The 26097-nt window shown below is 35.9% G+C and overlaps 1 protein-coding gene across 1 annotated transcript in view; it reads left to right on the forward strand.

The window, feature by feature from the left end:
* TUSC3 (tumor suppressor candidate 3) overlaps positions 1 to 26097 on the forward strand; it is a 162617-nt gene that overhangs the window by 134153 nt on the left and 2367 nt on the right. The window contains exons 7-9 of the mRNA XM_032224370.1: positions 2262 to 2325; positions 19980 to 20054; positions 22037 to 22127. Coding sequence (XP_032080261.1) covers positions 2262 to 2325; positions 19980 to 20054; positions 22037 to 22127 — 230 coding nt within the window. The remainder of the gene's footprint in view (positions 1 to 2261; positions 2326 to 19979; positions 20055 to 22036; positions 22128 to 26097) is intronic.

Genomic DNA, 26097 nt, shown 5'->3' on the forward strand with positions numbered 1-26097 from the left:
AACATTTCAGAAGTGATTTGCGACTGCATTCTTCTTAGGGCTGAGAAAGACTGACTGGCCCAAAGATATCCAGCTGAATTTCATGCTCAGGGCAGAACTAGAAATCAGTCTCGTGATTGATACATTGAATATTAGGAGGAGTGAAAATTCTTTCTAGAGAGAGAGTTGGTAGGTACCCCTTCATTGAATGTGTTCCAGTATCTGCCCAGGATGACTTGATTCAGATATTTGCCTCAATTGGAGTCTTGTATTTTGATAAGTTAAATTTTGTAAGACTACAATATTATTCTTTTTATTAATATGTTTAATTTTCTCCCAAGGAAAAAAAATAACAAATTATCTCCTAAAGATTCTTTTCTCCTACCTGTATGTGTGAAAGAGCATTGGGGGTGGGGAGGGGAGATAATTCTGGAGAATGAACATTTAAATGACAAAGTGCATTATATCAGCCTGAATTATAATATGGAAGTTGAAATTGGTGATTTTGGTATAGAATTCTAAAAGGGATCTGGGATTCCTAGTAGACAACCACTTAAGTATGAGCCAACAGTGTGCTGCAGCTACCAAAAAAACCAAGGCAGTCCTAGACTGCATCAATACAAATACAGTATCAAAATCACATGAAGCGGTAGAACTGCTTTATATTGCTTTGGTAAGACCTTACTTGGAATACTCTGTCAAATTTTAGTTGCCACAATATAGAAAAGATGTTGATAGTGAGTGCAAAGAACAGTAACAAGGATGGTTAGGGGGCTAGATGCTAAAACATATGATGCAGGAAGTGGGTTTGCCTAGTCTAACAAATAGAAGGTACTACGGACAACATTATAGAGGTTTTCCAATATTTGAGGGGCTGTCACAGAGAAGAGGGTGTCAATGTATTCTCCAAAGCACCCGAGGGCAAGATAAGAAGTAACAGATGGAAACTTATCAAGAAGACATCAAACCTGGAACTAAGGAGAACTTGTCAGTGAGAACAATTAATCAGTGAAATGATTGACCTCCAGAAATTATGGGTGCTCCATCACTTGAGGTTTTTAAAAAGAGAATAGACAGCCATTTAGGAGATACAGTATGGTGGTGCAATGATTAAAATGCAGTATTGCAGGCTACTTCTGCTGATTGCCAGCTGCCAACAGTTCAACAGTTTGAGACTTACTGGCTCATGGTTGATTTAGTCTTCCATCCTTCCCAAGTCGGTAAAATGAGGACCCAGGTTGTTGTGGACAATATACTGACTCTGTAAACTGATTAGCTGTAAAGCACTGTGAGCACTGTAAGTCTAAGTGTTATTGCTATTGTTATCTAGAATGGTATAGGGCAGTGGTGGCGAGCCTATGGCACACGTGACACAGGTGGCATACAGAGCCCTCTCTGTGGGCATGCACCATCACTCCAGCTCAGCTCTGCTGTGCATGCGTGAGCGACTTCCACCAGATAGTCTGTCAGCATGCGCGGGAACGCATGTGCAGGTGCCAGGGGCATGTGTGAAGCGCACACGCTGCATTTTGGGTAGCATGAATGCGTACACGCTTTGTGTGCTCAGTGACAAAAAGTTTAGCCATCATTGTTATAGGATCTCCTACTTGAACAGGGGTTGGACTCTAGAAGACCTTGAGGGTCCCTTCCAACTCTGTTATTCTGTAAATCATGTTCATTGTAATTTGAAAGTTTCAGAAAACAATTGTGTGGCCAGGGAACTCTATCCACCTGCTTTCTTCTTCAGCACAGATAAAAATATAAAGGCACATGTAGACACCAAGGGAGAAAAGCTAAGCATTTTGGCCTATTGAATGCTACCTATTATTTAAAAGCTATTTAATGCATGCATTTTGTTCTATTTAATACTATCATTATAATTAAATTATGGGCAAAACATTGATAGGCTGTCAAGGCTTTTAATAAAGCACTTAGTTTCCTGGATCAGAGCAAATGTTTATCCTGCACAGTGTTCTACTACCAACAGTAGCTTCTGAGAATGCACTAATAGACTTGCAAATGTGGGGAAAGGCTTGCTTTTCTCCTTGCATTTAGGGTTCTTGGGTTTTAAACAGAAAGGTTCAGGACACAATTTTGCAGCTGGGTGTTTGTCATCTTTATATACTACTGTGTTCCTTTGTAATATGTTTTGCTAGGCTATACAAATACACTCTTTAAATAACTAAACAAATATGCAAATGCATGCATATGTATATACACTCTGACTGTTCTATTAGAATGACTGATCTATTATTCATTCTTCCTTCCTTCAATTTTTTTAGAGTTATATACATGGAAGCAGTCAGGCACAGTTCGTTGCAGAGTCCCATATTATTCTCCTTCTGAGTATCCTTCAGATGTTGATGATAGAAGCATGGCAAGACTCAGTCAGAATCCACAGTTAAATGGAATTGCACTGAGAGTATCTCTCATTGAAGTATTTAACAGGTATTGGATTCCCTACCTATTGAATGTTTAGCTTGGTACCCTTTATTTTTGTTGCTTTATTCCTAGAGAATGTTGTGTTTATGTTTATTTTTTGCATTAATGAATTTATGTTTTTCACTCTGAGAAGGTGGATTTAAATATACCTGATAATGAAGAGAGGGGCCATTATTGAAATGAATCTGAACATCCTAAACAATTTTTCTGCAGGAGTATCCAGGTTTTTTTTGAACCAAAGGTCAAAATTGACCTTCAGGTGGCATGTTGGGGATTGCATTGCGGACAAGGGTGGAACTGGGAAAAATATAAGTATTTAATTTAATTGTAAAATTGAAATTAAATATATTAAATTATTACATGAATTGATTGATCCCTGTTTTGTCCCTTTTAAACATTAAATGTAGCCCACAACTTTAAGGAAGATCTGGCAGGCCATAGTTTTTTTTAATTGAGGACCACAATTTATTATTAATGTTATGATTGTATGCTGAGGATTGTATTCCAGGCAAAGGACAATCAGAAAAAGGGCATAAAATTTAGTTTCCTATAGGGAGAATTTACTGAGGCTCTTTTTTTGTCTGAACTTGGCACTTCATTCCCATAGCTGTCTAGCTTATGCTTACTCAATAATTTTGAATAAGTATGCTTATTCAAAATAATTTTTCTAATCAAATTCTTGATAGAACAAATAACATTTTAAAGCACCCTAATCCATCTTTCAGAAACAATCCTTGAAGGTCTTTCCAATAGTCAATAGGGCTGTTTTATTAAAATTTGGAATTCATTGGAGTTTCCCAGACAATGTCAGTTTACATGCAGAGTTTGCACAAAATGATTTCTATTAGCCCTTTTATATTAGCAATAATATTAACTATCCCATTAAGGCTTTCTGATTTTTCTTTTTTAAAAAATCATAAAACATTTATACCAAGCAATATAACCAAACAATCCTATTTGTCTTTCCTGCGGAGTTTACAAAAAATTGTACAAAATAACAAATTTAAGAATAAGAAAGCTCACTGATACTAAAGACTGGTTATTTAAAAAACATAGGTTTGCATTTAATTTGATTAAATACATATGCACTAAAAGTGCTTACATTTTGCTGAATAATGCTGTAAAACGAACAACAAGGCTGTTATTCTTATCACTAAAGCAGTGCATATTGCATATGCTGCTTATTGAATATTCCAAATATGCATTTGCTAAATCTTAAACAGCATTCAGGAAGTCGGTTAACTGCATTTGGATGCATTGTCCAAAGAAACAGTTTGTACTGGTATCTCTACAATGTCAGTGCTTGAAGAACAGAAGTGTTTCTGTTTCTGTTAAGCTTATTATCGTAAGAAAAGCTTTGCTAGACCAAGTTAAATTCAAATCTAATCTAGTCTCCAAATTATAAATCTGGTCAACCAGATTCTTCTGCGAATTTTATTAATATGGTAAGAAAATTGTTTGTTCGCTAAGCAACCATCAAAGGCATACTGAACCTTTAGTAATTATCATTGCATAAAAGATAGTAGATAAATAATTGCCTTAAATAATTTTTCCATTTGGAAAGTTTAGTTCTTTGGAACAAGTAATTTCTGTAGCTGTAGAAAGATAATTGGTTTACAACTTTATAAAAACCAGAGCCAAAAAATTTGTCTTGACAGCTTATAGTTTTTACACAATCCTATTTATAGTCAGACAGACAACAGGTATCCTTCTCCTCCCTATGTAAGGCAAATCATTTTCATAAAAGCTGAATTGAGTTTCAGGTACCAGCAAGCAACTTTCAGTTCTACCCATAGACAGTTTTTTATTAATGAATTGATTTAAGCTTAAAGCTCAATTTAACCTTTGCTTATTACAGCTTGAAATAAATGTTAATCATGTTTACATGGAAAAGGAATATGTATTTGGATATGTTTATGAATGTGTATATATATACACACATTCATGCACATACACACACATATACAAAGGCACACACATACAACCAGTTTTTTAAGGAAATTGATAGCTTTCCATAATGAGAAGGAAGTTGTTAGAAGAAAATAACTTTTCCTCTGTGCAACATCATACCCTTCCTGATTGGAACTAAATATGGGAAAATCTGGCTTTGAAGTGAGTTTTTAAGGAAAATATTGTTTGATATAAATACTGTCTGCTTCTGACATTTGTTTATGTTTTGTTACTGTTCTGATCCAGCAGATTGGATACCCACACAACTGTATCCAAAAGTAGCTGGCCACTCAACCGCTATAACACCACCAACAGAAGCTAAGAAAACTGTAACACTATTCTATGTCAAAAAAAATCTTAGAAACAACTCACAGACTATGGCAATAACAGGGCATCGCCGTAGCACTCCCCCAAATGAAATTTCTGTAAGGAAACAAACAAGTTCAAAAAAAAACCAAAACTCACAATTCAAACCTGAGTTGCATATATTTCTCTTCTATTAGAGTCTTTTAAATTGTAAGCCTGAAAAGATAAATGAACATAGAAATGATGATGTAATACATTTTACAAAATCCTTTCAGTTGAAAAGCAAAATAAAAATAAATGAGGCCATATTATTCCGTCCTTCAGCATGGCTTTGCTGCCAAACAACCTGAGGTATTATGTTATTTCAGTTGCAAGGTATAATGATGAAATGCACCAGCCCAATTCTGAGAAGATCTGAGCTCTTTTGGAGCAGTTGAAATCCTCATAAAAGCAAGGGAGCTATTGTTCCTCATACATAAATGCTGGGCAAGGATTTTTCAATGGCAACCACAAATTGCCGTGTGTGTTTAAGCCAACAGTGTAACACCTTGTAAAGGGAGCATGTGAATCATCTAACTAGATTTGCTTCTGAATTCCTTTTGTTTTCTTAGCAACATGCCCTAGGCAATTCTGGGTACTGCTGGTATTCAAAAAGATAGTCTCAAAGCATGTTGTTGTAAACTCATAGGAATTCTATCTTTTCTGTCCCTTTTCTGTCCCTCCTGCTATTTCCAATCAGCATCTTTTTGCAGTAATAAGTGTCTTGCATGTCTTGTTGATTTCAAAGGAAATCTAAAGCAATTTTATCAAATAATATTCATTTAGAAGTTTATAGACTCTGTAAACCAGTCTTCAGTTGCATAATGGCATTTTGAAAGGCAAGCTTTCCGAAATACAAGTTCTGTTCCCACCAATGATAATCTCCCACCCATTTTCTCTGTATTTTGAGCATCTAAGGACCTATATTTTTAAAGCAGAGGTAAGAAACTCACACCGGATGCATTTGGGAATTGTGTTTAGGTTAGGATTACTTTAAATCTATCACTTTTAACAGCAGCGTCTTGCCGTTTTTCCTCAACATCTGTTCTCATTTATCTTCAACGAGTAAAGTTTTGTTTTTCCTTCCTAGAAGCAACAATCGCTTGTTATCAGATGCAATGGCGAATGAAGCTTTATGTACTGTAAACATATTTGTCACCAGCTCAGTTGACTGATCATTGCCTGAAGGTGCTGTATATAATTTCCCACAAATAATAGTTTGTAGATTTAAGCAGACTTATATCAATATTTTAGGTGCCTTGCATGGTGTTTGCTGTTTCTTTTTAAGAAAGTTATTAATAAATCATCCTCGAAGTGAGATGCGTTTGGAAAAAGTTTAATGACTAAATACAACATAACTGACTGACTGAATAGAAAATCAGCATTAAATAGTCTTACATAAACTAAACAGAGTTTTCTTTTCTTATGAAATAAATTTATTTATTTGGTATTCACATGCTCTTGAGACTTCTAGGAGAGGTGGATGAGTGGGTGAATTTATACAATCCATGGGCAATCCGTGGCTGCAAAGATTTATTGGTGGTGTGCTTGCAGGATTTAGATTGTCATCAGTTAGCACTGTCTTGGTGCATTTCATATCTTCAGTATTAGCTTTACAGGACAGAGATTTCTTTGCTTTAAATCTCTTCGGGAAATGAGGCAGAATCTACTTTAACTCTTTGGGGCATTGCATTTAGTTACAGACGTCAACATCTCCTGACCGTAAATAATATTTTGGATTTTGAGACAGGAAATAACACGAGAGATTTTTCAGAATTTAAACAAGAAAATCTCATGTTGGAATTTATTGCGTGAAGAAATAATACTTTAGATAGAAAACTAAGAGATAGTAATTGGATTTCACTATGACTAACAAAAAATGTCCAGTAAAGCCCAATTTTAGGTTTTTTTTTTAAATAGGATAGAGAATTTCCATAGCAGTATTCCATCATGGAGCTTTCAATGACCTTGAAAGATACATTGTTTAGTTCAAATGCCAAGTTTTTGGTTTTAATGTGGCAGATTGTAAGTCTTTATATATGTATATGTTCATAGCCTTATAAATGTGATGTTAAATGTGGGGAAATCCAGTTTTGAAACAATAATATTAAACTAAATTCCAAAATAGAATTCAGGTTGACAGCATCATTCCTTGCCTTAATTTGTCAGCCTTCTAATACTTGCATTAGAAAATAAATTTTTATCTTTGTTATCTATTATTTACTATTTATATGTGTTTCAATCATATAAATAGTAGAACCATAACTTCTGTGTTTAGGTACGTAGCCATATAAATCTGAATAAGTAAATAGCTAGTTAGCATGTGACAATCTACATATATAAACACAAAAACTCACGCAGGAATCATGAATTCTCCAGAACTGTAAAGCCTACAAACTTGAAAATTGGCATGTATGTTCTTCTTGGCTTCTAGGTGCTCATTAACAAAGGATTTTTCAAAAGGATCATCAGAGCATTAGTGTTTCGTATATTATTATTAACACGCTCGGTTATGCTAAGGAGTTAGACGCTGTACTCCCTTTCCCAACTTGAAAACTTGGATGTGGGCATGGCCATCACATGACTTATCCAGTCTGCTGGCTGGGAGTTTGGAGAGCAGCTGAGGGAGAGAAGGTTATAAGATAGGTGGGGCTTCTGTGGGGCAAACCTGAGAAAGAGAAGGTGATAAGATAGGTGGGGCTTCTGTGGAACAAGCCTGAGGGAGAGAAGGTGATAAGATAGGTGGGGCTTCTGTGGAACAAATCTGAGGGAGAGAAGGTGATAAGATAGGCGAGGTTTCTGAAGGGCAAGGCTGAGGGAAAGAAGGATAGGAGGGGGGAGGATTCTGTGGAGCAAGCCTGAGGAAGAGAAGGGGAGAGGAGAGGTTGATGGTAACTACTCATTAATTTTCAAGCTGTAAATGTCGATTTATCAAACCAGATCACATAGTTTTGTAGCGGAGCACAGGTATTTGGCTAGTAAGTAAATAAGTTTGTGTGCATTTCTTCATACCGGGTAGTATATGTCCAAATAGCACTAAAAGTAAGATAAATTTTTATTTTACTGCAAACATGTATCATTTTGATACACATTTCAGGCTACACTCACTTTGTTTTTTTAGAAACAGAATACTTTTCCTTTAGATTTTCTCAACATATTTACCACCATATAAAAGTTTTCAGTCCGTTCTTCTTTTGCACTCTTTTCAACCCCACCGCTAAAATAATATCCCAGACACTCTGAATTGTTTGTGATTTAAAGTGTAATTTAGATTAAAAAATTATGATCAACTTAGGATCTATAAATGCACAAAAGCCTGAGTGTTGATTTGTCTTTTTCTAATGATATGTTTACTCAAAACAGAAAAGCAACTCTCATAAGACCATCACATATACACTTATTTCTTTATTACTTTTCCCAGCAGATGGGACATACTCTAGAAGCTATCATTTTAAACTTCCTTAACATGAAATTATATCTATTAACTATTTCAATTTTGGCCAAAATTAAGTGTAGTGCTTTGCTGTGTCAAATGGATAAACATAATGTCATAGATGAAATGTTTATTTTTAAATCCCATATTTCTTTCCAATCCATTCAAGAAAGGCGTTTTCATTTCTAATCGAATGTTGTAAGTTTTTTTTTTAACTTCTCACCATTAGGTGATGAATTTAAGTAGAGGAGACAACCTTGACAGAAATGTGTCCTGTAGATAAAAGGAATGAAACTTTATTTTTAAAATCAGAGCAACAACAACACTGAATCAACTCAGTTAGGCACCATCTTGAGTAATTGAAGTATAAGAAGAGGAATGAAGTATAGCACTTTCAGACTTAAAACTTTAAGTTATTATAGACAATCTCAGTAAAAAATACCCTTAGATTTCCTGTAGAGTTGATTTTATATCTAGTAGGGTGACATTTAGCCTAATTTCATATTTAGTCATGGCTCTAATTGCTATATTGTAATTGCTGAGCCTGACATAAAGTGCAAATTGTGAGATCAAAAGAATCAAATTTTCTAAAATTATTTCTAATTGTTCTCCATTTAGGAATATCCTCATCATATATAAATCTTATAAGTATTAATGTCTTTCACTTCCCAATGATGACACTATTCAGTTTTATCTCCATCGTAAAAGGAAAAGATGAAATTTTGAAAGTTGAAGAGATGTGAGGTAACAAGTTAATTTTAAATTTTGAACTTACTGAGGATTTTTTTAATATTCTTCAGTTCTTTAGAAATGTTCGGGGCAAAAAGTAATAGATTTTGTTTCAAATTTGGTATATTTATACATTCCATATTTAATCAGGATATTCATTCTTATTATTTATCACACCCAAATTATTATTAATATAGTTATTGTATGATTTAATATTTGAAATTCCAAAGCCGCCTTCACTATTTTTTTATAGAGAATCTGTGAATAATACGTTAATCCTTAGTTGTGGTGAAGATAATTGACAATATTATGCTTTAGAATACATGAATTTGGGATATTGGTTTTATAGAATTCAAAATTTGTATCAAAATATGGCCTAATTATAGTTAGTATAGATACTACATTTAAATTTTAAAAAGGTATTAAATAAGGTATAATTCCCCAATATTATCTGCCATCTCATTGGAGCCTTTAGAAAAAGAAAAAGAAAAAAATTCTTTTGGACAAACAAGGATTAGAAATTCATCCATTATAAAATAAATAAATTTATAATTTATAAATAAAATAAGTTTTTTGCTGTTAATATTGTGTCTATTGAATTTAACTTTAAACTAGTTTTCTAGGGTACATGCAGGAGACCTTCTACCATTTCAGACCAATGGCTGTCCAATTTCTTCTTTAAAATCCCCAGTAATTATGTTTTAGCTTCTAGTCCCCTAATAATTTTAGTTGCTCTTCTCTGCACTCAACATCTTTTTTATGTTGAAGTGACTAAAACTGCATACAGTATTCCAAATGTGGTCTTACCAGGGATAATAAAGTACTGCTAACACTTCACATTATCTTGATTCTGTCCCTCTGCTAATGTAGCCTTCGACTGTGTTAGCTTTTTTGGTGGCTGCAGCACACTGCAGGCTGATATTGAAGTAGTCGTCCACTAGAACTTCTAGATCACTCTCATCATTACTACTGTTGAATCAGGTGCCATCTATTCTTAATTTTTATAAGAATTTCTCTATATAAATATCTCGGTCAGTGCAAAATATATTAAGTGAATGATCAAGAATTCAAATCTGAAAACACTTTCAAATATCCAGGGATTGGGATTTCTAAAAACTTGGAGCAATTATTTTATTTGAATATTAAACAATTAATTATTAAGACAGATAAATAAAAAGAATGGTCAAAATTAAAATGCCAAAGCTTGGTAAAATAGTGGCAGTAAAAATGTCTACTTTCTCAGTCCTTTTAGCTTTTCTAAATAGTGTGTTTGTCTGTGTGTCTCAATAAACAGCCAAAAGTGAATAAATATACCTTGAATAGTTCTACTTATGTTTGCCTAGATCTGATCTTAAAGCAAATCCTCAAAACTTCCCTCCCTAAATCTAAAAATAATCAGAAAATTCTATTTTCCAAACAAATAGCTTGCCAGTTATCATCCAAGGGAGAAAACCAGGCAAGATACCTATAAATTGGTCATGTAGACTTTTATAAGAAAAATACTATAGTTCTATAGCATTCCCACTGCTAACATAGTACAGTTCCTTGGAGAGCAGCTGAGCAGTCCACAAAACACATTGATGTTTTATGTACTTCCTTGCCTGTGTAGTGTGGCTATTGATTTGATTAAATCAGTCAGGCAGCCAAGAAGCTTTCTGAAGTTATCTTTTATTCCACTGATTTTTACAATTGATCTTCTGCCCTATCCCTCTCAGAGGTCATCATCAAAACCATTCCATCCTTCATTATATTTGCATAAAGATAATGAAAGTATTTGTATTTATTTATATTCATTTTGAGCCATTAGTTTATGTATGACAAAAGGAAACCAAGTCGTATTCTTTGCGTGAAGAAAGAAAACAAAATCATTATGGTGGATAAAGGAAAAGATTATTAAATAAGCATGAGTGAACACAGAGAAAGGTATAACTGCTGTGGTTTGAGCCAATGGCTCCCCAAAATGAAAGTTCCTAGTTTCATATACAACTAAAAGCACATTCAATTGAATTTCCTTCCAGCCATATTTAAAAAAAAATGTATAAAGGTTTCTCTTGGCACTTGTGTCCAGCTCTAGGGGGCAATGCTTATGTCCCTTTCCTAAACAAGGGAGTCAGCATTGTATAAAGTTGCTGTTACCTTTCCAGCAAGGTGGTGCCTGAGAGCATATGCACCAAAGACAAATTCCTTGTGTGTCCAATCACACTTGGCCAATAAATATATATATATTCTATTCTATTTATCTGTTTGCATGCTTTTTAACTCCTTGCAGATCTTCAAATCAACCATACAAAAGAACTTTAAATGAAAATTGTGCATGTGTGTCATCCACACAATACTCTATATTCTGTGAGAGACTACTTGTATAGGGCTGCAGTATGTTGTCAAGTAAATGTTTGGAAACAGCCTTTCAATTATAAGGGACAGCAGGCAAATTTGGGCAATCATCTGACAAAGTAGGAAATAAAGAAAAATGGCTAAACCAGTTAATAAATTAATAAGAATTAAACAATGTTCTTTTATATAAATCCATAGGTTTTGATGACTGTGTTTTTGTTTGGAGTTCTACAGACTCTCAGCCACAGTTTATTTCTTTTTCCAGAGGACAAATCAATGTTTTATCATCTCTGGTCAACAAATCTAGACAGCTGGGCGGGTGATATTTGTGTTTGTTTGTGTTTAAAGTGTAATTGTGTATCTCTGTCTCAATTTTTATTATGGTTTCTCATTTTCAAGCCTTTCAAAACCTATTTTCTCCAACCAGTTTGATTGGCACCTTTCTAAGCAGTCCAGGTGTTAGCTAGCTGAAAAGGAAAGATCTGAACATCAGTGGTCTGTCATCCAGTCAGCTGTAGTTCCATATTATGCTTGTTGTGACTGGGATGGATTGAAATGGGTTTTAAAATCTTTACCTTCACGGATATGATGGTTTTAGTGAGAGTTTTCATTTTCTGCAGCAGAGATCATTTGAAGTAGCCTAGCATTATAAGAACTTTCTTTGAGGAGTTCCTCTAAAAACAATATGAGTGTTCTTTTCAAGTAAGAACTATGATGGTTGAAATTCACACTGGAATTATGCACTCCAATTACTTTTAAAGGCAGACTGATTATCACTGAAATTATGTACTCAAGGCTGCAATCCATACTGCTTTAATTCCTCTAAATAATGTATTCTGTTTTTGCACAAGATGTAGCTTTGACCTTTAATAGTTTTTCAAATTCATTCATAACTTAAATATTAAAATGTTTCTTTTCTGTTTGATTATGAAAATGTAATTTTAACAAATATATAATTGACTAAAACACCATGTCAAATAGACAATGAAGAAAGTGTAACAGATTCTATATAATAAGCTTGGCAGTTTCAAATGTAATGTATATATGTGAACCCTAACTATATAGCAGTGACGTGCAGTCAGTGGAGGCAGGGCCTTACCACTGTCATGAAAAGAAAAAAAAATTAAAAGGAAAAAGGCTGAGGTAGTTGCTGCCAGAGTCACAGTGGATGACTCTGCTTAGTGCTTAACTGTTTAAAAAAGCCTCTAAAAAGTGCCCTCTACAGGAGGAGACAGGAGAACAACGTGCCTCATTTAGTCTATCTTTATGATCACTCGAGCAGAGTTAAGCAAGGGTTAAAAGCCGAAAAATTCCTTATGTAAATGAGGCACGTGGTTCTCTCGCCTCCTCCTGTAGAGGGTGTTTTTTTAGAGGCTTTTTTAAACAGTTAAGCAGAGTCATCCATTGGGGACTCTGGCAGCAGCTAACCCAGCCTGACCTCAGCAGCTCTTGCCTTTTTCCTTTTACATTTTTACATTTTCATCATGGCAGACAAGAGCAGAGTTGAAATCCTCTGTGAAACAGCTGGAAAAGGTGTGTGGGTCGGAAGGAGGGGGAGGAATTCAAAATTAATGTAATTTGTAAGTAATTGTATTATTGTAAGTTGTGTGTGTGTGTGTGTGTGTGTTTTACCTGCCTCTGCTGGCTCACGGGCTGGCACTTTTTTTATGTTGGACATAGCAGCAGGGCTTTTGGACGACCCGGCGCTATGTCCGCCATAGAGGCAGGATGCCTCTATGTCGGACACAGCGGCAGGGCTTTCGGACGCCCCGGCGCTGTGTCCGCCATAGAGGCGGGATGCCTCTATGTCGGACACAGTGGCAGGGCTTTCGGACGGTTTGGACGCCCCGGTGCCGTGTCTGCCATAGAGGCAGACTCCTCTATGTTGGTCATAGCAGCCAGGCGTCTTTCGCCTCTAGCGCCGGGGCAGCAGGGCAGCTTTGCAAAAGCCGCTATGCTGCCCCGGTGCTATGTCTGCCATAGAGGCAGGACGCCTCTATTTTGGACACAGCGGCAGGGCTTTCAGATGCTTCAGGTGCCCTGGTGCTGTGTCCACCATAGAAGCAGGCCTGCTTTCTTGAAAGCGGGCAAAGACGCTTTCAAGAAAGCTTTCTTGAAAGTGGGCAAGAGACGCCCTGCTGCTATGTCCAACATAGAGGCATCTCGCCTCTGTGGCAGACATAGCGTGCTCCCCGGCGCTATGTCCGACAGACATAGCGGCAGGGCGTCTTTTGCCCACTTTCAAGCGCCGGGGAGTGCGTGGTCTTTCTTTTTGCCTCACCAGCCATAAACCTCACCGCACATCACTGCTATATAGTAATAGCAATAGCACTTAGAGTTATATACTGCTCCACAGTACTTTACAGCAGTGATCCCCAACCACCGGTCCGCGGACCGGTGCCGGGCCGTGGAGTACCTGGCACCGGGCCGCGCAGCGGCCGGGGGCCATGATCGCTGCAGCGGCCGGGGGCCATAGTTTCTTTCTGTATGCAAATTAGGGCTAACTGGCACAAGGGGTGTTACTGGACCGCTGGTGGCACTCTGACGTCACCAGCGGCCCACCGCCCCCCTGTGTCCAGCGCCGCCCTTCTCATTCCTTTTCAGCGCTTCAGCGCTGGCCGATTCCTGAAAAAAACCTAAGAGCGCCTGCGCAGCTCCGTAGGGCTAGCGTAGACAGCGCTAGTAGCGTAGCCTTGCACTTTATATTTATGTAATTGTATTTTATTTTGTAAGGCATGTTTAAATACAATAAAATAAAAGTTGTTTAATCAAAACAATCTGATATATAAACAATCAATGTGTCGTCGTGAACAACGCCCCCCCACCCCTGCGCGCGCTCAGCGGGCCACGGTAAAATTATCAAAGGCTGACTGGTCCGCGGCGATAAAAAGGTTGGGGACCACTGCTTTACAGCACACTCTCAGCAGTTTACAAATGCCACTATATTGCCCCCAACAATCTGGCTCATCATTTTACTGACCTCTGAAGGATGGAAGACAGAGTCAACCATGAGCCAGTCAGGAGCAAACGCCTGACTGTAGGCAGGGTTAGTCTACAATACTGCATTCTAACCATTGTGCCACCATGGCTCATATATATTTTGGAGTGAAGAATGGGGGAAGAACCATAAATAATTTGAGGTATGCAGATGATACAATGCCAGTAAGGAAGACTTGGAAAATATTATTTAAAAAATCAAGAATAAAAGTTAAAAAATAGAATTGAGTCTTAACATCAGGAAAACAAAGATAAAGACAACAGTTGCAGATGGACATGAGATGTGTAAAATCAATAAGTAAGAAATTGAATTAGTTCAGTTTATCTTCCTTGCATCAAAAATGAATCATGATGGCAGTTCCACTCCTGAAATCAAACGCCGGATAACCTTAGGCCACACTACAGTGGTTAATATTGTATTCTTATTCTGGAATAGGATCTGGAAAAGCAAAGCTATTGTTAAAAAAAAACAATAAGGTGGCTAGTTAGAGCATTAGTCTTCCCTATAATGATGAATGAGTGTGAGAGTTGGATACTAAGAATGGCTGATCAAAGAAGAATTGATGCCTTTGAATTGTGTTGTTGATATAAATTATTGCATATATCCTGGACAGCCAGAGAAACTAACAGAGATGCTAAATCAAATGAAACCAAACGCATCACTAGAAACTACAATCATAAGACTTATGTCTGATTTACTTTAGCCCATTTCATGTGTGTGAATTCATTAGAGAAGTCAGTGACGCTAGGAGGTTAGCGAAACAAGAAAAAGGGGCAAGCAAAGAACCTGCTGGCTTGATAACATAACATGTGATACAAAGATGAACACCCAATAACTGAAAGTAGTTAAGCTTGACAGGGTGGCATGCAAAGCACCTATAAAATCGCCAAGAGTCAGACATGACTGAATGACTAAAACAATAATTTTATATAATATATAATGTTTTCCTATTATATGTCAAACAATGGAATCTTCTTGCAAGATTTGTATTTACTGCCAGAGAGAGAAACATAAGAAAAGGGTATCTCATTTTTAGATGAAGACAAATTGCAAAAATTACAAATTACCATTTATTTATCAGATTAGGATTATATACAAGGAAAAATGATTCTATACTGATAGCAAACTCAGTCTTGTAGTTGGTAATGCCAGCCACTCAACTAATGCAACCAATTGGCAGAAGTGCTGGAAGCTGTAGTTTAATAGTATCTAAAGTATGTTTCCTGCTTCTGGCTCGGTCCAATACCCCACTAATGCAGCAAATACACTGTTATTTCAGATGCCCATCCATTCTCTGTTTCAAATCTCTTAGCAGATAGTTGTTATGCCTCAGTCCGTCCCTGGAGGAAACGGCTTCTCCAGGGCGGCACCTGGGCACAACAATCAAGGGGGGTCACCCACGAAGCCAATCCTAGAAAGAACTTGAGGACACGAGATCTCTCTGGGTGAAATGACAACTTTATTATGTAGCAAAGCTGAATATATAAACTTTCATACGCAAATGAGGTTTGCAAACCTTGCAAATGTCATTGGTTACAAATTATGCATCTAGACCAATAACAGAATTGATAACTGCGTGCTTCCTAAGTTTCACATGTGCCCTACTTTAGCTGTTTTCCAAGCAAGTACAAAACAAGCAGACAGGTGTCAAGAACAGTTTGTGGTCGGCTACATCCGTCCTGTGTGGCTAGACGTGCAGACTTTGCAAGTCCTACCTAGCTACCTGTCTAAACAGTGGAGGCATGCAAGGAAAGGCATTCTCAGAGAAACAGGATAGCGACAGATAGTCATTTATCATACCCCCAGGAAATTCTTCCTTATGCCTGGTGAAGTATTTTTTTCCCTTGGATTTAAAACTTACTGAAGAAAAAAAAAGGCCAATATTGCTAGCCCACCTTATCTCTTTATCCTTATATGAATATATCTTTTCTTAATGGACCCATGTATTTATAGAATAAAGCTTCAAGGCATATTCTTTTAAATATAATATTTTTCCCTCTAATTTATTTATTTAAACATTGTGTGGTGCCTAAGAAATGTGCTAATAATTCCTGAGCCAACTCCCAAAGGTCATTGATGTCACAGTAATTGAAGAACTTGAGTCAAATATAATGGCTTAATATATTTGGTGGTAAATATCCAGTCCATCTACACAAGGAGACTAGTGTGATGGCTAGTTTCAAAATCAGGTTGTGCTCTGTCATTCATATTTACTACAATTGCTGCAGTGTTCATCCTCTAAACCTTTTTTTCATTCCCTAGTTTAATTTTGATCCCCAAAATTAAGACGGATGAACTGAATATCTGCACAGGAACAGCACCTCATTCAGACTACATACTTGATAAAGGGCACTTTGGAATTTTCAGAAATATTTCTAAAGTAAAACAAACAGCATTCAGAAACAAGCCCTAAGGCACAGCAATCTATGTTCAGCACATTGCAGGAAGGTAATCAAAAGTGTCATGATTGGAAAGTGTTCCAGTTAATATTGAAATGTACTTATTTTTTTAGTCTCAGCTAAGTAATGAAATGTCTGTTGTGTGGTGCTGTTTGCTGGTCTTTATAGAGAGTGGAGATTGCTTGTTAGCCTGCATCAGAGCAGAAAATTCAAATTTCTTTAGGCTTGGATGGTCAAACCTGCGACCCTCCGGTATTAATGATCTGTAACTCTAAGTGTTCCTTGTTCTTGGAAGGAGTGTTCAGCAGCATCTGAAGCGCCATGGGTTCCCATGACAGTTCTCAATATTGTTTCAAAATTTGTTTGAATGTTGTCCAATAAGCAAATTGCTTGAGTTGCAATTAGAATTATTTAGGAATTTAATCCATTTGTCTATATTTTAATGAACATCAGTTGGGCAGAAATGCTCTATACTGAAAAAATCAGATTCTTCATACTTCAACTGAATCTCAAATCATCTTTTTCCATAAGGAAAGGTGGGGCTTGTCTACTGTTAACACATAATATAACACATAAATAAAATCCTTTACAACTTTATTTTGGAACCAGTGATTTTATAGTTTGCGCTGTAAAATGCTATTTACTCTCAGATGATTCGCTCAGAAAGTATGAAAAATAATGGGCAAGGGGTATTTGTGCTAATTTTGGCAAGAACTATATGATGCTGAGCATGTGAATGGAAGGACTAAGACAAGGGCAGCTATCCCATTGGGAACTGATTGAAATCTTGCTGTTACTCCTTGCTGCTTGAGTGTCCTTGAATAACAATAGAACTTTGAAGTAGTTCATCCTGGAAATTGCTACAGGTTCTGAAATGTTGACATTCACTCCTGATGCTCATCCCAAAGGATGCTGTCCGTTGTCAGCTAGTGGCAGACAATGTTGAAAGGAAAGATCATTTGGGAAACTTCAATTGTAGGGAATTGACAGTATTCCTGACCTCATTATTCCATTTGCAGTCATTGACCTCTTCCATGGTGCCAGGATTTAATAAATGTGGGTAATTATCACCCTATGCATAAATACATCTAATAAATGTTGAGTTGGGTTCAATCTGGACTAATCAACAATGCATAGTGCAACCAAACATTCATCTTTTAAAAATTAAAATGAGTATTTGAATGGTTAACTCATAGTAAGCCAATGTCTTTTAATTTTTTTATGCACTAAAACTTATTTACTCAGGTTCAGATGTAGCATCTGTTTTTTCAGCAAGATTTTATTTTTTCAATTTTCCAGTTGAGTTGCCTGAAGGACAAGAAGGCCAAGTGCCTGCCTGCTCACATACAATGAATAAGAAACTTGGCCAATTTTATTTTTCTGTCTTTTTAGCTATATGGGTAGAAATGCCAGAGTCTCTGACATTGATAAAATTAAGTTATTTCTGTCTTTTTTTTTAAAAAAAAGCTCTTATAGCTAATATAAGAAATGTGAACTAGAGAAAGACAGCAACTTATCAGCAGCATTCTGGAGTATGCAGCTTACTTCTAAGTGTTCCAAACTTTTTATTACCCAAACTTTGCTTCAGTTAGCTGGAATTTTAAACTATCTGATGGTCCCTCCAAAATGGAACTGATGGCTCACAGGAAGCTATCTATTGATCATCTTCAGTTTAGATGCTTTCAGATCACTCGTATATCCCCAGTATGTTATGAAACTGCATTTGTTTCTTGATAAGTCACCAGATAGAAAAACATTCTTGATGGATTTTGTCTTTAAAACTTTTTAACAGAAAAACAATGTTCCCTTAAAATCTTGAAGCAATTGTACATGTGTTTTTGACTAGACTCCTCTTGCCGACCAAGTCATAATATAAGAAATAATTAAAATATCTGAAAAAATTATACATGCCCAAATTATATGTGCACTCTACATTTCTGAAGTAAATGTAAAGCTCCTTTGAACTAACCAAAATCAAAAGTGGTAGAACCTATTAAAGAGAAGGAAAGAAGAGGAAGATCTTGAATCATCTCCTCCTTATACATCCCACTCTTGATTTTTCAGTTCATTAACATATTTGTGGAGGCACCAGCTGGATTTTCTGCCTTAGGCATCTTTACTGTGATTTTCTTTTTTTTAGTTTTATTAATTGAGAAAATGGGAAAAAGAAGCACATCAGTGCATGGTACAATGTGGGTCTGTTAAAGGCTTATTAAGCATTGACATTTATTTTATTTGTATATTCTATAAGAAAACCACAGCAACTACAATGTGCTTAAGGCATATGTCCAATCAAACCTTAGAATTTAAAAATTTCTTTTCTTAAATAAAACCTGCTAATTCTCAAACAATTTTGACACTGGTTTTCACGGATGATTACTTTTTAAAACACTATATTTCACCTGCTTCACGGGTACATAGGATGATATAACAAAAAATATGCTTTATAATCAAACAAATAATTTAATGTCCCAAAACAGGGATTGCACCAAGATTGAAAGGGATTAAGGAAATCAGTTTCATTAGAATGGCCCTGGAGTTGTGCTCCCCTTTTTACTGATAGAAAAGTGAATGTGTAACCCTTGCTGAGTCTTTATTTTCACAAAGAAGTTAAGGTGAAATGTAACAAGCACAAATGAAATTGTGATAATAATTGACAAGTTCAGTTTATGCTGTGAATAGGACAGTAAACATTTCCCCTCAATATTACCTAAAATCAAACAATTTAATAAGTTAAATTAAGCTTTTTACAAGAATCACAGTTCTGATTTACTGTTGGCAAATACTGTATATAAATGAACAATTTTAAAACCAGAAGGATTTTGTTTATTACTGGGTTTTTTACTTTCTTTTTAATAAATAGCAGCTTTCACAAAGCATCAATCCTATTTAGTTGTAGACTGAGTGACCAGAACAGATGTTAATTAGAGTTGTATAAGTTGCCTTTTTGTTGATATACTTTCAAATAATTTTAGGAACAGCTTAAGGATATTTGCAAATTGGTTACATTATTTCTTTATATTCTTGTTTGCATTTGTAAAAGCTAGCAATTAAGAGCTAAAAGTTTAGTGACTAAAATATTTGCTGAATGCAGTAATGTTATTCCATTCTTGAAGTATAGTGGGTAGATCCTATCCATCTTGAAGACATATGAAGACATACTTTATGAAATAATTTAAATGTAGCTTTGGGGGAATAAGCATTAACATGTGTATTATAGATAGTAATTAATAATGCATACATTTAGTATTGATAAACACCTTTAGTTTTTTTTAAAACCACTAAATTAATACCTGCTAATGTTAAAGATGAACTGTTGGCTTTGTGAAACTTCAACATTTCTATAGTTTCCTTGACAACAATGATATCGATGCTGCTATCACCATGGGAATGGTTCTTTTGAATGAAGCTGCTACCTCCAAGGGAGATGTTGGGAAAAGGAGAAGTAAGTTGTTTGATGACTAAATGGATATTTTCTTTTCTTCTCATTAAAATATAATTGAAACTATGGCAAACTGCCATGGAAACCCACAGTTTATTAAAAGCTGTGCCCATGTTTATCACAGCATTTTTAAATGTGAATATATTGGCAGCATAAGAGCAAAAGCATACAAGTTACTTGAAATGCATTCCTCCTTCTATTGAATAAGCTGCTTGATGCAGAATAAAGAACTTGTGGGCCATTTAGAACTAGCCATGCTTTGTTATACAGGTATGCATCCTTTATTTTTTCTTAGCAGTGGCTGAATTCCCCAAATGGTGGGTGGAAGTGGACAGTTTATTTATTTATTTATTTATTTATTTATTTTATTAAATATATTTATATACCGCCCAATCCCGAAGGACTCCGGGCGGCTTACAAAAAATAAGAGAGAAAAAAAACACATAACAAGAAAAGAAACAGTTTAAAAACAGCAACACCCTCATACATTCATTCTAATCGGGGCTGGACCTCAACGGTGAGGTCAACAGCCCCAGGCCTGCTGGAACAGCCAAGTTTTTACACTGTATTCCACTGTAATATGCTACATTGAAAGTTAGCCTTTCAAAAGGGATAACTATAGATTTCTGTCTGCACTGACTTTTTGCCAACTACCAAGCTATTTTAGCTTTTATATATGAATGTGGAATCATTTCTCCACATTTAAGCATCAGTAGTCTGTCTGTCGTTCTCCTCTAATTAAAGAACCAGATATAGTAAATATAAAAGAAGCACCCTTCTTTTATGCAAAGAGGATGCTTGAAACTGAATTCACACCTGGAGTGACATTTTCATATCGTATTAAATAAAAAGGAGAACTTGAAAGAGTTCTTTGAAATGTGCTCCATTCCAAGTTGATGAGTTAAACTTTCAGTCATTTTATAAACTACTTTTGTAACTAGGATGGGCCAAGGAGATAAAGAATGTTAAAAAGAATAATCAGAAAGTTGATACAGCTTTGATGCATACCAGTGAGCCAGTTGAAAAATTAAGAAGGGAGTTGGCAGACTTTCGCTTTGAACGAGAAAAGAAATGAGTTGTAGCAGATATTTCTGAATTGACAGAATAGCTAAAGTCTAGTATGAAGGTGAGTGCTAATATAACAATAAGTTAGAAATCATCAAAGCCTTGCTTAGAAAATTTAATTCTAATAATGAAGTGGTGTTATTGCTTACTTTAAAAGTAAAGTAATGAGCAATTTACTAAGCCAGTACAATGTCTTGCAATTAACAGTTGACTGAATTGTGTTTTTAAAATGAAATGGGAAGGGGTGGCATGTGTAGATAATGGTGGTGATAGGGGAGAGAGTTAAGTGGATAATTGGACATTTGCTATGGAAAGCAGAGGATTTTAACATGTTGCCGGTCCAAGCTACATCCATATTCCAAGCAAATTACATTAAACATTCTTTTAAAAAATACATTGGATTTTTTTTACAACAAAAATGATATGTAAACAGAATGTAATCTTCATACAGAAAATCCCATAGTTGTGATTAAGAAAATATACATGGGGTTGTCTAATTTACCCCTTAATATAATAAGACCTGGACAATTCTTCTGCTTCTTTTTTTAAAGTATGCCATGGTCTGGATGCTGAAGATTTGAGAACAATGGGCAAATAAAATGCCCTGGTTTGTTTTTATTTTCCATTCTTCCCAATACTCTAAAATAATGAACATTTCAGAATTATGGAATGCTTTCTTAACTGCTGCCTTTTGTCCTCTTTTTCTTATAGATGGCCATTTTCTTGTTTATATTATTAAGGAAAGCTAATCTGCTGAAAATCTATTTTTCTTAAAAGACTATAGTCTTGCCACTGATAATATAAAAAAGATAACAAGAAATGACCCAATTAGCCTCATGTATTTCAAAGTATGCCTGTATGTCATTTTAGTTAATATGGAATATAATATCTTTATGATAACAGATTTTTTTTCCTTCCAGTAATATGCCTAGTAGGATTGGGTCTGGTAGTTTTTTTCTTCAGCTTCCTGTTGTCGATATTCCGCTCCAAATACCATGGCTATCCATACAGGTAAGCCACAAATAACTTAGCCAAGCCATTCAAGTTACCTCATTCTGCCAGCAATGTGCTTCCAACTTTTTCCCTGAGACTTATGAATTTATGAACAAATATGCTGTAACTATGTATGAAACTTTTATTTAGATGAGCACATAATAATATATTACATTCTACATTTTAGGATAATTCTAAGCAAATTATAACAATATGAAGGACATTCTGTGCATCAGTAGAAACAGGTAGCCTTTCTGAACAGTGATTCATTCTATAATATGAAACAGGTTGATGTTTCTGATAGGACTTCAGCTAGAATTAAAGTAGATTGTGAGGGAAATCAGTTTATGAGTCATTCCATTTCAAGAAGATTTTGGAGCTGAATACTTTACTTGCTGAAGATTAGTAAGAAAAGCATATTTCCTGGAATAGATGTCCAACCTGCAAACTGACTCTGGAGTTGCAATATGGCAGACACAGCATTTGCTTGCCAATAGTATTGCTTGTCAACAGAAAGCACATTCTGGAGGCATTGTCCAATGAAGCCTATGTCCAATGAAGATTATGCAATTATACTTCAGTTTTCAAATCCCACTATCTTGGCTGATTTGGGAAATTATCACATGTTGTTTCCAAAATTACATTCTGAGTACTAAGAAAAGGACTTGTTCCCAATTTTGTCCTCTGTTAAAGATCTTTGTATCCCAGTCATATATGCTGCAGTATTATCAGGAGGAATCAGTTCTATCCTGTGACCCATAATCTGAGGTTGATCTAAAACATTTGTTAACATTGCAGAATGCAAGGGAACATTTGTTAACATTACAGAATGCAATGTTACCAAATCAGTGGGTTTGGGAAAAGCAGTGCCAGTTTTCCTGCTTTCCCATCTGCCAACTCAACTTCTGAAGACATAGGCCAAGTAGCCTTTCCCCTCTTCTTTCTGAGTATTCCTGGTTACTATTTCTAGCAGGCACCAAAAGTAAACTTGGAAATAAATTTCATTTTCAAACACTTTTTTTCCTTCAGTTACACATTTTACATAATATTTTATGTAAATATCATCAGGTAACATCAAGTAATTGCTGCAGTTTTAATGGGAAGAGAGATGCTGATGCAAATACAGATATAATTCATTCAAAATTTCAATCATGACTCCTCTACATTGACATAGCTAACTGCGTTTTTGTAACTTTCCAACTTGTAAGAATTTGGAGAGTGACATATAGTATAAAAACATTTTTTAAAAATACATATAGGCCTGAAGGAGAAAATGTGATAAAACTATTGTTGAGTGACTATGTTTTACATCCCATTTCTGTTGTTCGTTAGAAACTTTTTTTCTCTTCTGTTAAAAAAAGAGAAAATCTCCCTTCCATGCAGATACCCCCTTGTCCTTTCCATGCAGATAGCCTCTGGTCACAGGAGAAGGGCTTGTGTGCACTGTTGCAGTTGAGGACTTCACTGTCTATTATTCAGACATGATACCAGGAAAAGAAATGGAGTGGTGTTTATTGCAAGCAAGAAACTTGCTAGAGCAGAGATAAAATTCTATCACTATCAGTGATAGAATTATGATCATCAGAATTTGTGCCGAACCCCCTAACATCACAGTTATCCAAGTCTATGCCCCAACAATTGTTGCACAAAGCTTGAAACGGCTTTTATCCCATGGTCCAAGAAACTATGAAAAAATGTCTTTAAAAACATTGTTTACATTTGGGACAGCTTCAGTGCAAAAATTGGCAAACAAACAGAGACAAGGATCACTAATCATTTTGGTCTAGGTAAGAGGAACAATGCAGGTGATCATTTGGTACAATTTTTCCAACTGAATAAATGGTTGAAACAGCCCAAGAGCCACTTTTCCACTTTTGCAACCAAATGGACTTCACCATAATCAGATTGACTATATTCTATACACTCATCGATGGCCCAGTTGAGTCCTTGCTGTTAAGATATATTCAAGTACTGATTGTGATTCAGATCATGAATTATTGGTGGCAAAGACTAAAGTCAAATTATGCACAATTAAAAGTCAGTGCCTCCAAAGAAATTTGATGTCACCAAAACCTCTACTATACATAAAATTGAGATGAAATATAGGTTTGAACTACTGGACACTACTACTAAGAAGATTACATGAAGGTTCACACCAGGAATGCATTTATGCAAGTCAGAAAGATCCAATCATCATTTGTTGCTCTGTAAATGCAATGTTGAATATTGAAGATGAAAGAGAAGTAGAAATAGAACTGGCAATCCATGAGGAAGAAGTCATATGGGCAATGAACCAATTGCCAAACAAGAAGACTGAAAAATGTTGACATTGTCCCTGCAGAATTACTGAGACCTGTATCCCCTATAGTCTTTAGAGGTCTGTGCCAGAAAATTTGGGAAACCATCAAGTGGCTACAGGGTTGCAAACCCTCAGGGTTCATTCCACTGCCGAAAAAGGGTGACTCTAAATATTGCTCCAATTACCACACAATTGCTTCACATGAGCAAGATTCTTAAAATTGCTTAAAATTATACAACAACATCTAGCATCAATATTGAAATGGAATTGCCATATGTCCAAGCTGGCTTTCAAAGGGGTCATGACACTTGAGAGCATATTGCAGATCTGCTGGATCATGGAAAAATATCTTGAACATTAAAATATCATTTAGATGTGGTTCATCAACTACAAGAAAGCCTTTGATTGTGTTAATCATGAAAAGCTATGGATAATCCTACAAGATCTGAGAATACCAGCACATCTGGTCGAATTAATATGCTGATGAGGACGCCGGATCTTGAAGAATCAAAATTAGGGGTAAAGATTGGTGGAAAAAACATCTTTTACATGCTGATGATACAACTCTTCACTCAGAAACTGGAGAAGGCCTGGAACATCTTATCAAGAAGAAAGTAAGAATGTTGATCTCTAAACATCAAAAATTGCACATCAAAAAAAGACCAAACTCATGACCACTGCAAGGAAGAGAAATATCCATATAGAAATTGACAGTGAAGAGATAAAATGTGTGGAAAAATCTGTGTGTGTGTGTGTGTGTGTGTGTAAATATTATTCATATATATGAATAAACATGAAATAACAAATGTGTTATTAGAAACACCACAAATAGCTATGACTTACCCCTATATATAAAATTTAATGGGAACCATAAGCAGTCCTTAACTTTTTGATAAATGTTATTTAAGCCCCGTCCAAGCCCCTGTTTAAGTAGGAAACCCTATATGATTCCAGCCAAAGGCTGAAATCCAAATATATTATGTCCACAGAATTTTGCTGGTCCACTAATTTAGTCACTTTGTCAAAGAACGAAATAAGATTTGCTTGGCATGATCTGTTTTTGACAAACCCATGTTGAATTCTGGTTATAATTTTGCTTGCTTCTAGATGTTCACAGATGTGTTGCTTGATTACCTTTTCCAGAATATTCCCAAGTATTGATGTCAGGCTGATCTGTAGTTTCCTGGAACTTTCTTCTCTTTTTTCACGATGTGTACCTCATCAGCTCTTTTCCAAACCTTTGGTCCTTTTCCTCTGGTACTCCAGGACCTTTGAAAGATATGGTTTAAAAATCCCAAGATAACATCTGCCTCCCTTCAGAACTCTGGAATGTAATCCACCTGGTCCTATTAATTTAAACTTGTCTTGAGCAAACAGGTGTTCTCTTACCATTTCCCTGGCTATTTTAATTTGTATTCTTAGTCTGTTTTTTACCATTCCTATATGATTCCAGCCAAAGGCTGCTCAGTCTCTTCTTAAAAACCTCCTATGATGGAGCACCCATAAGCTCTAGAGCAGTAGATCTCAACCTTCCTAATGCCACGATCCTTTAATACAGTTCCTCATGTTGTGGTGACCCCCAATGATAAAATTATTTTATGTTTTCCGTATTTTTTCAAGAATATGTGTCTTCCGATGGTCTTAGGCGACCCCTGTGAAAGGGTCGTTTGACCCCCAAAAGGGTTGCAA

This window comes from Thamnophis elegans, chromosome 9 (genome assembly GCF_009769535.1).
Source record: "Thamnophis elegans isolate rThaEle1 chromosome 9, rThaEle1.pri, whole genome shotgun sequence".
Classification (NCBI taxonomy): Eukaryota; Metazoa; Chordata; class Lepidosauria; order Squamata; family Colubridae; genus Thamnophis; species Thamnophis elegans.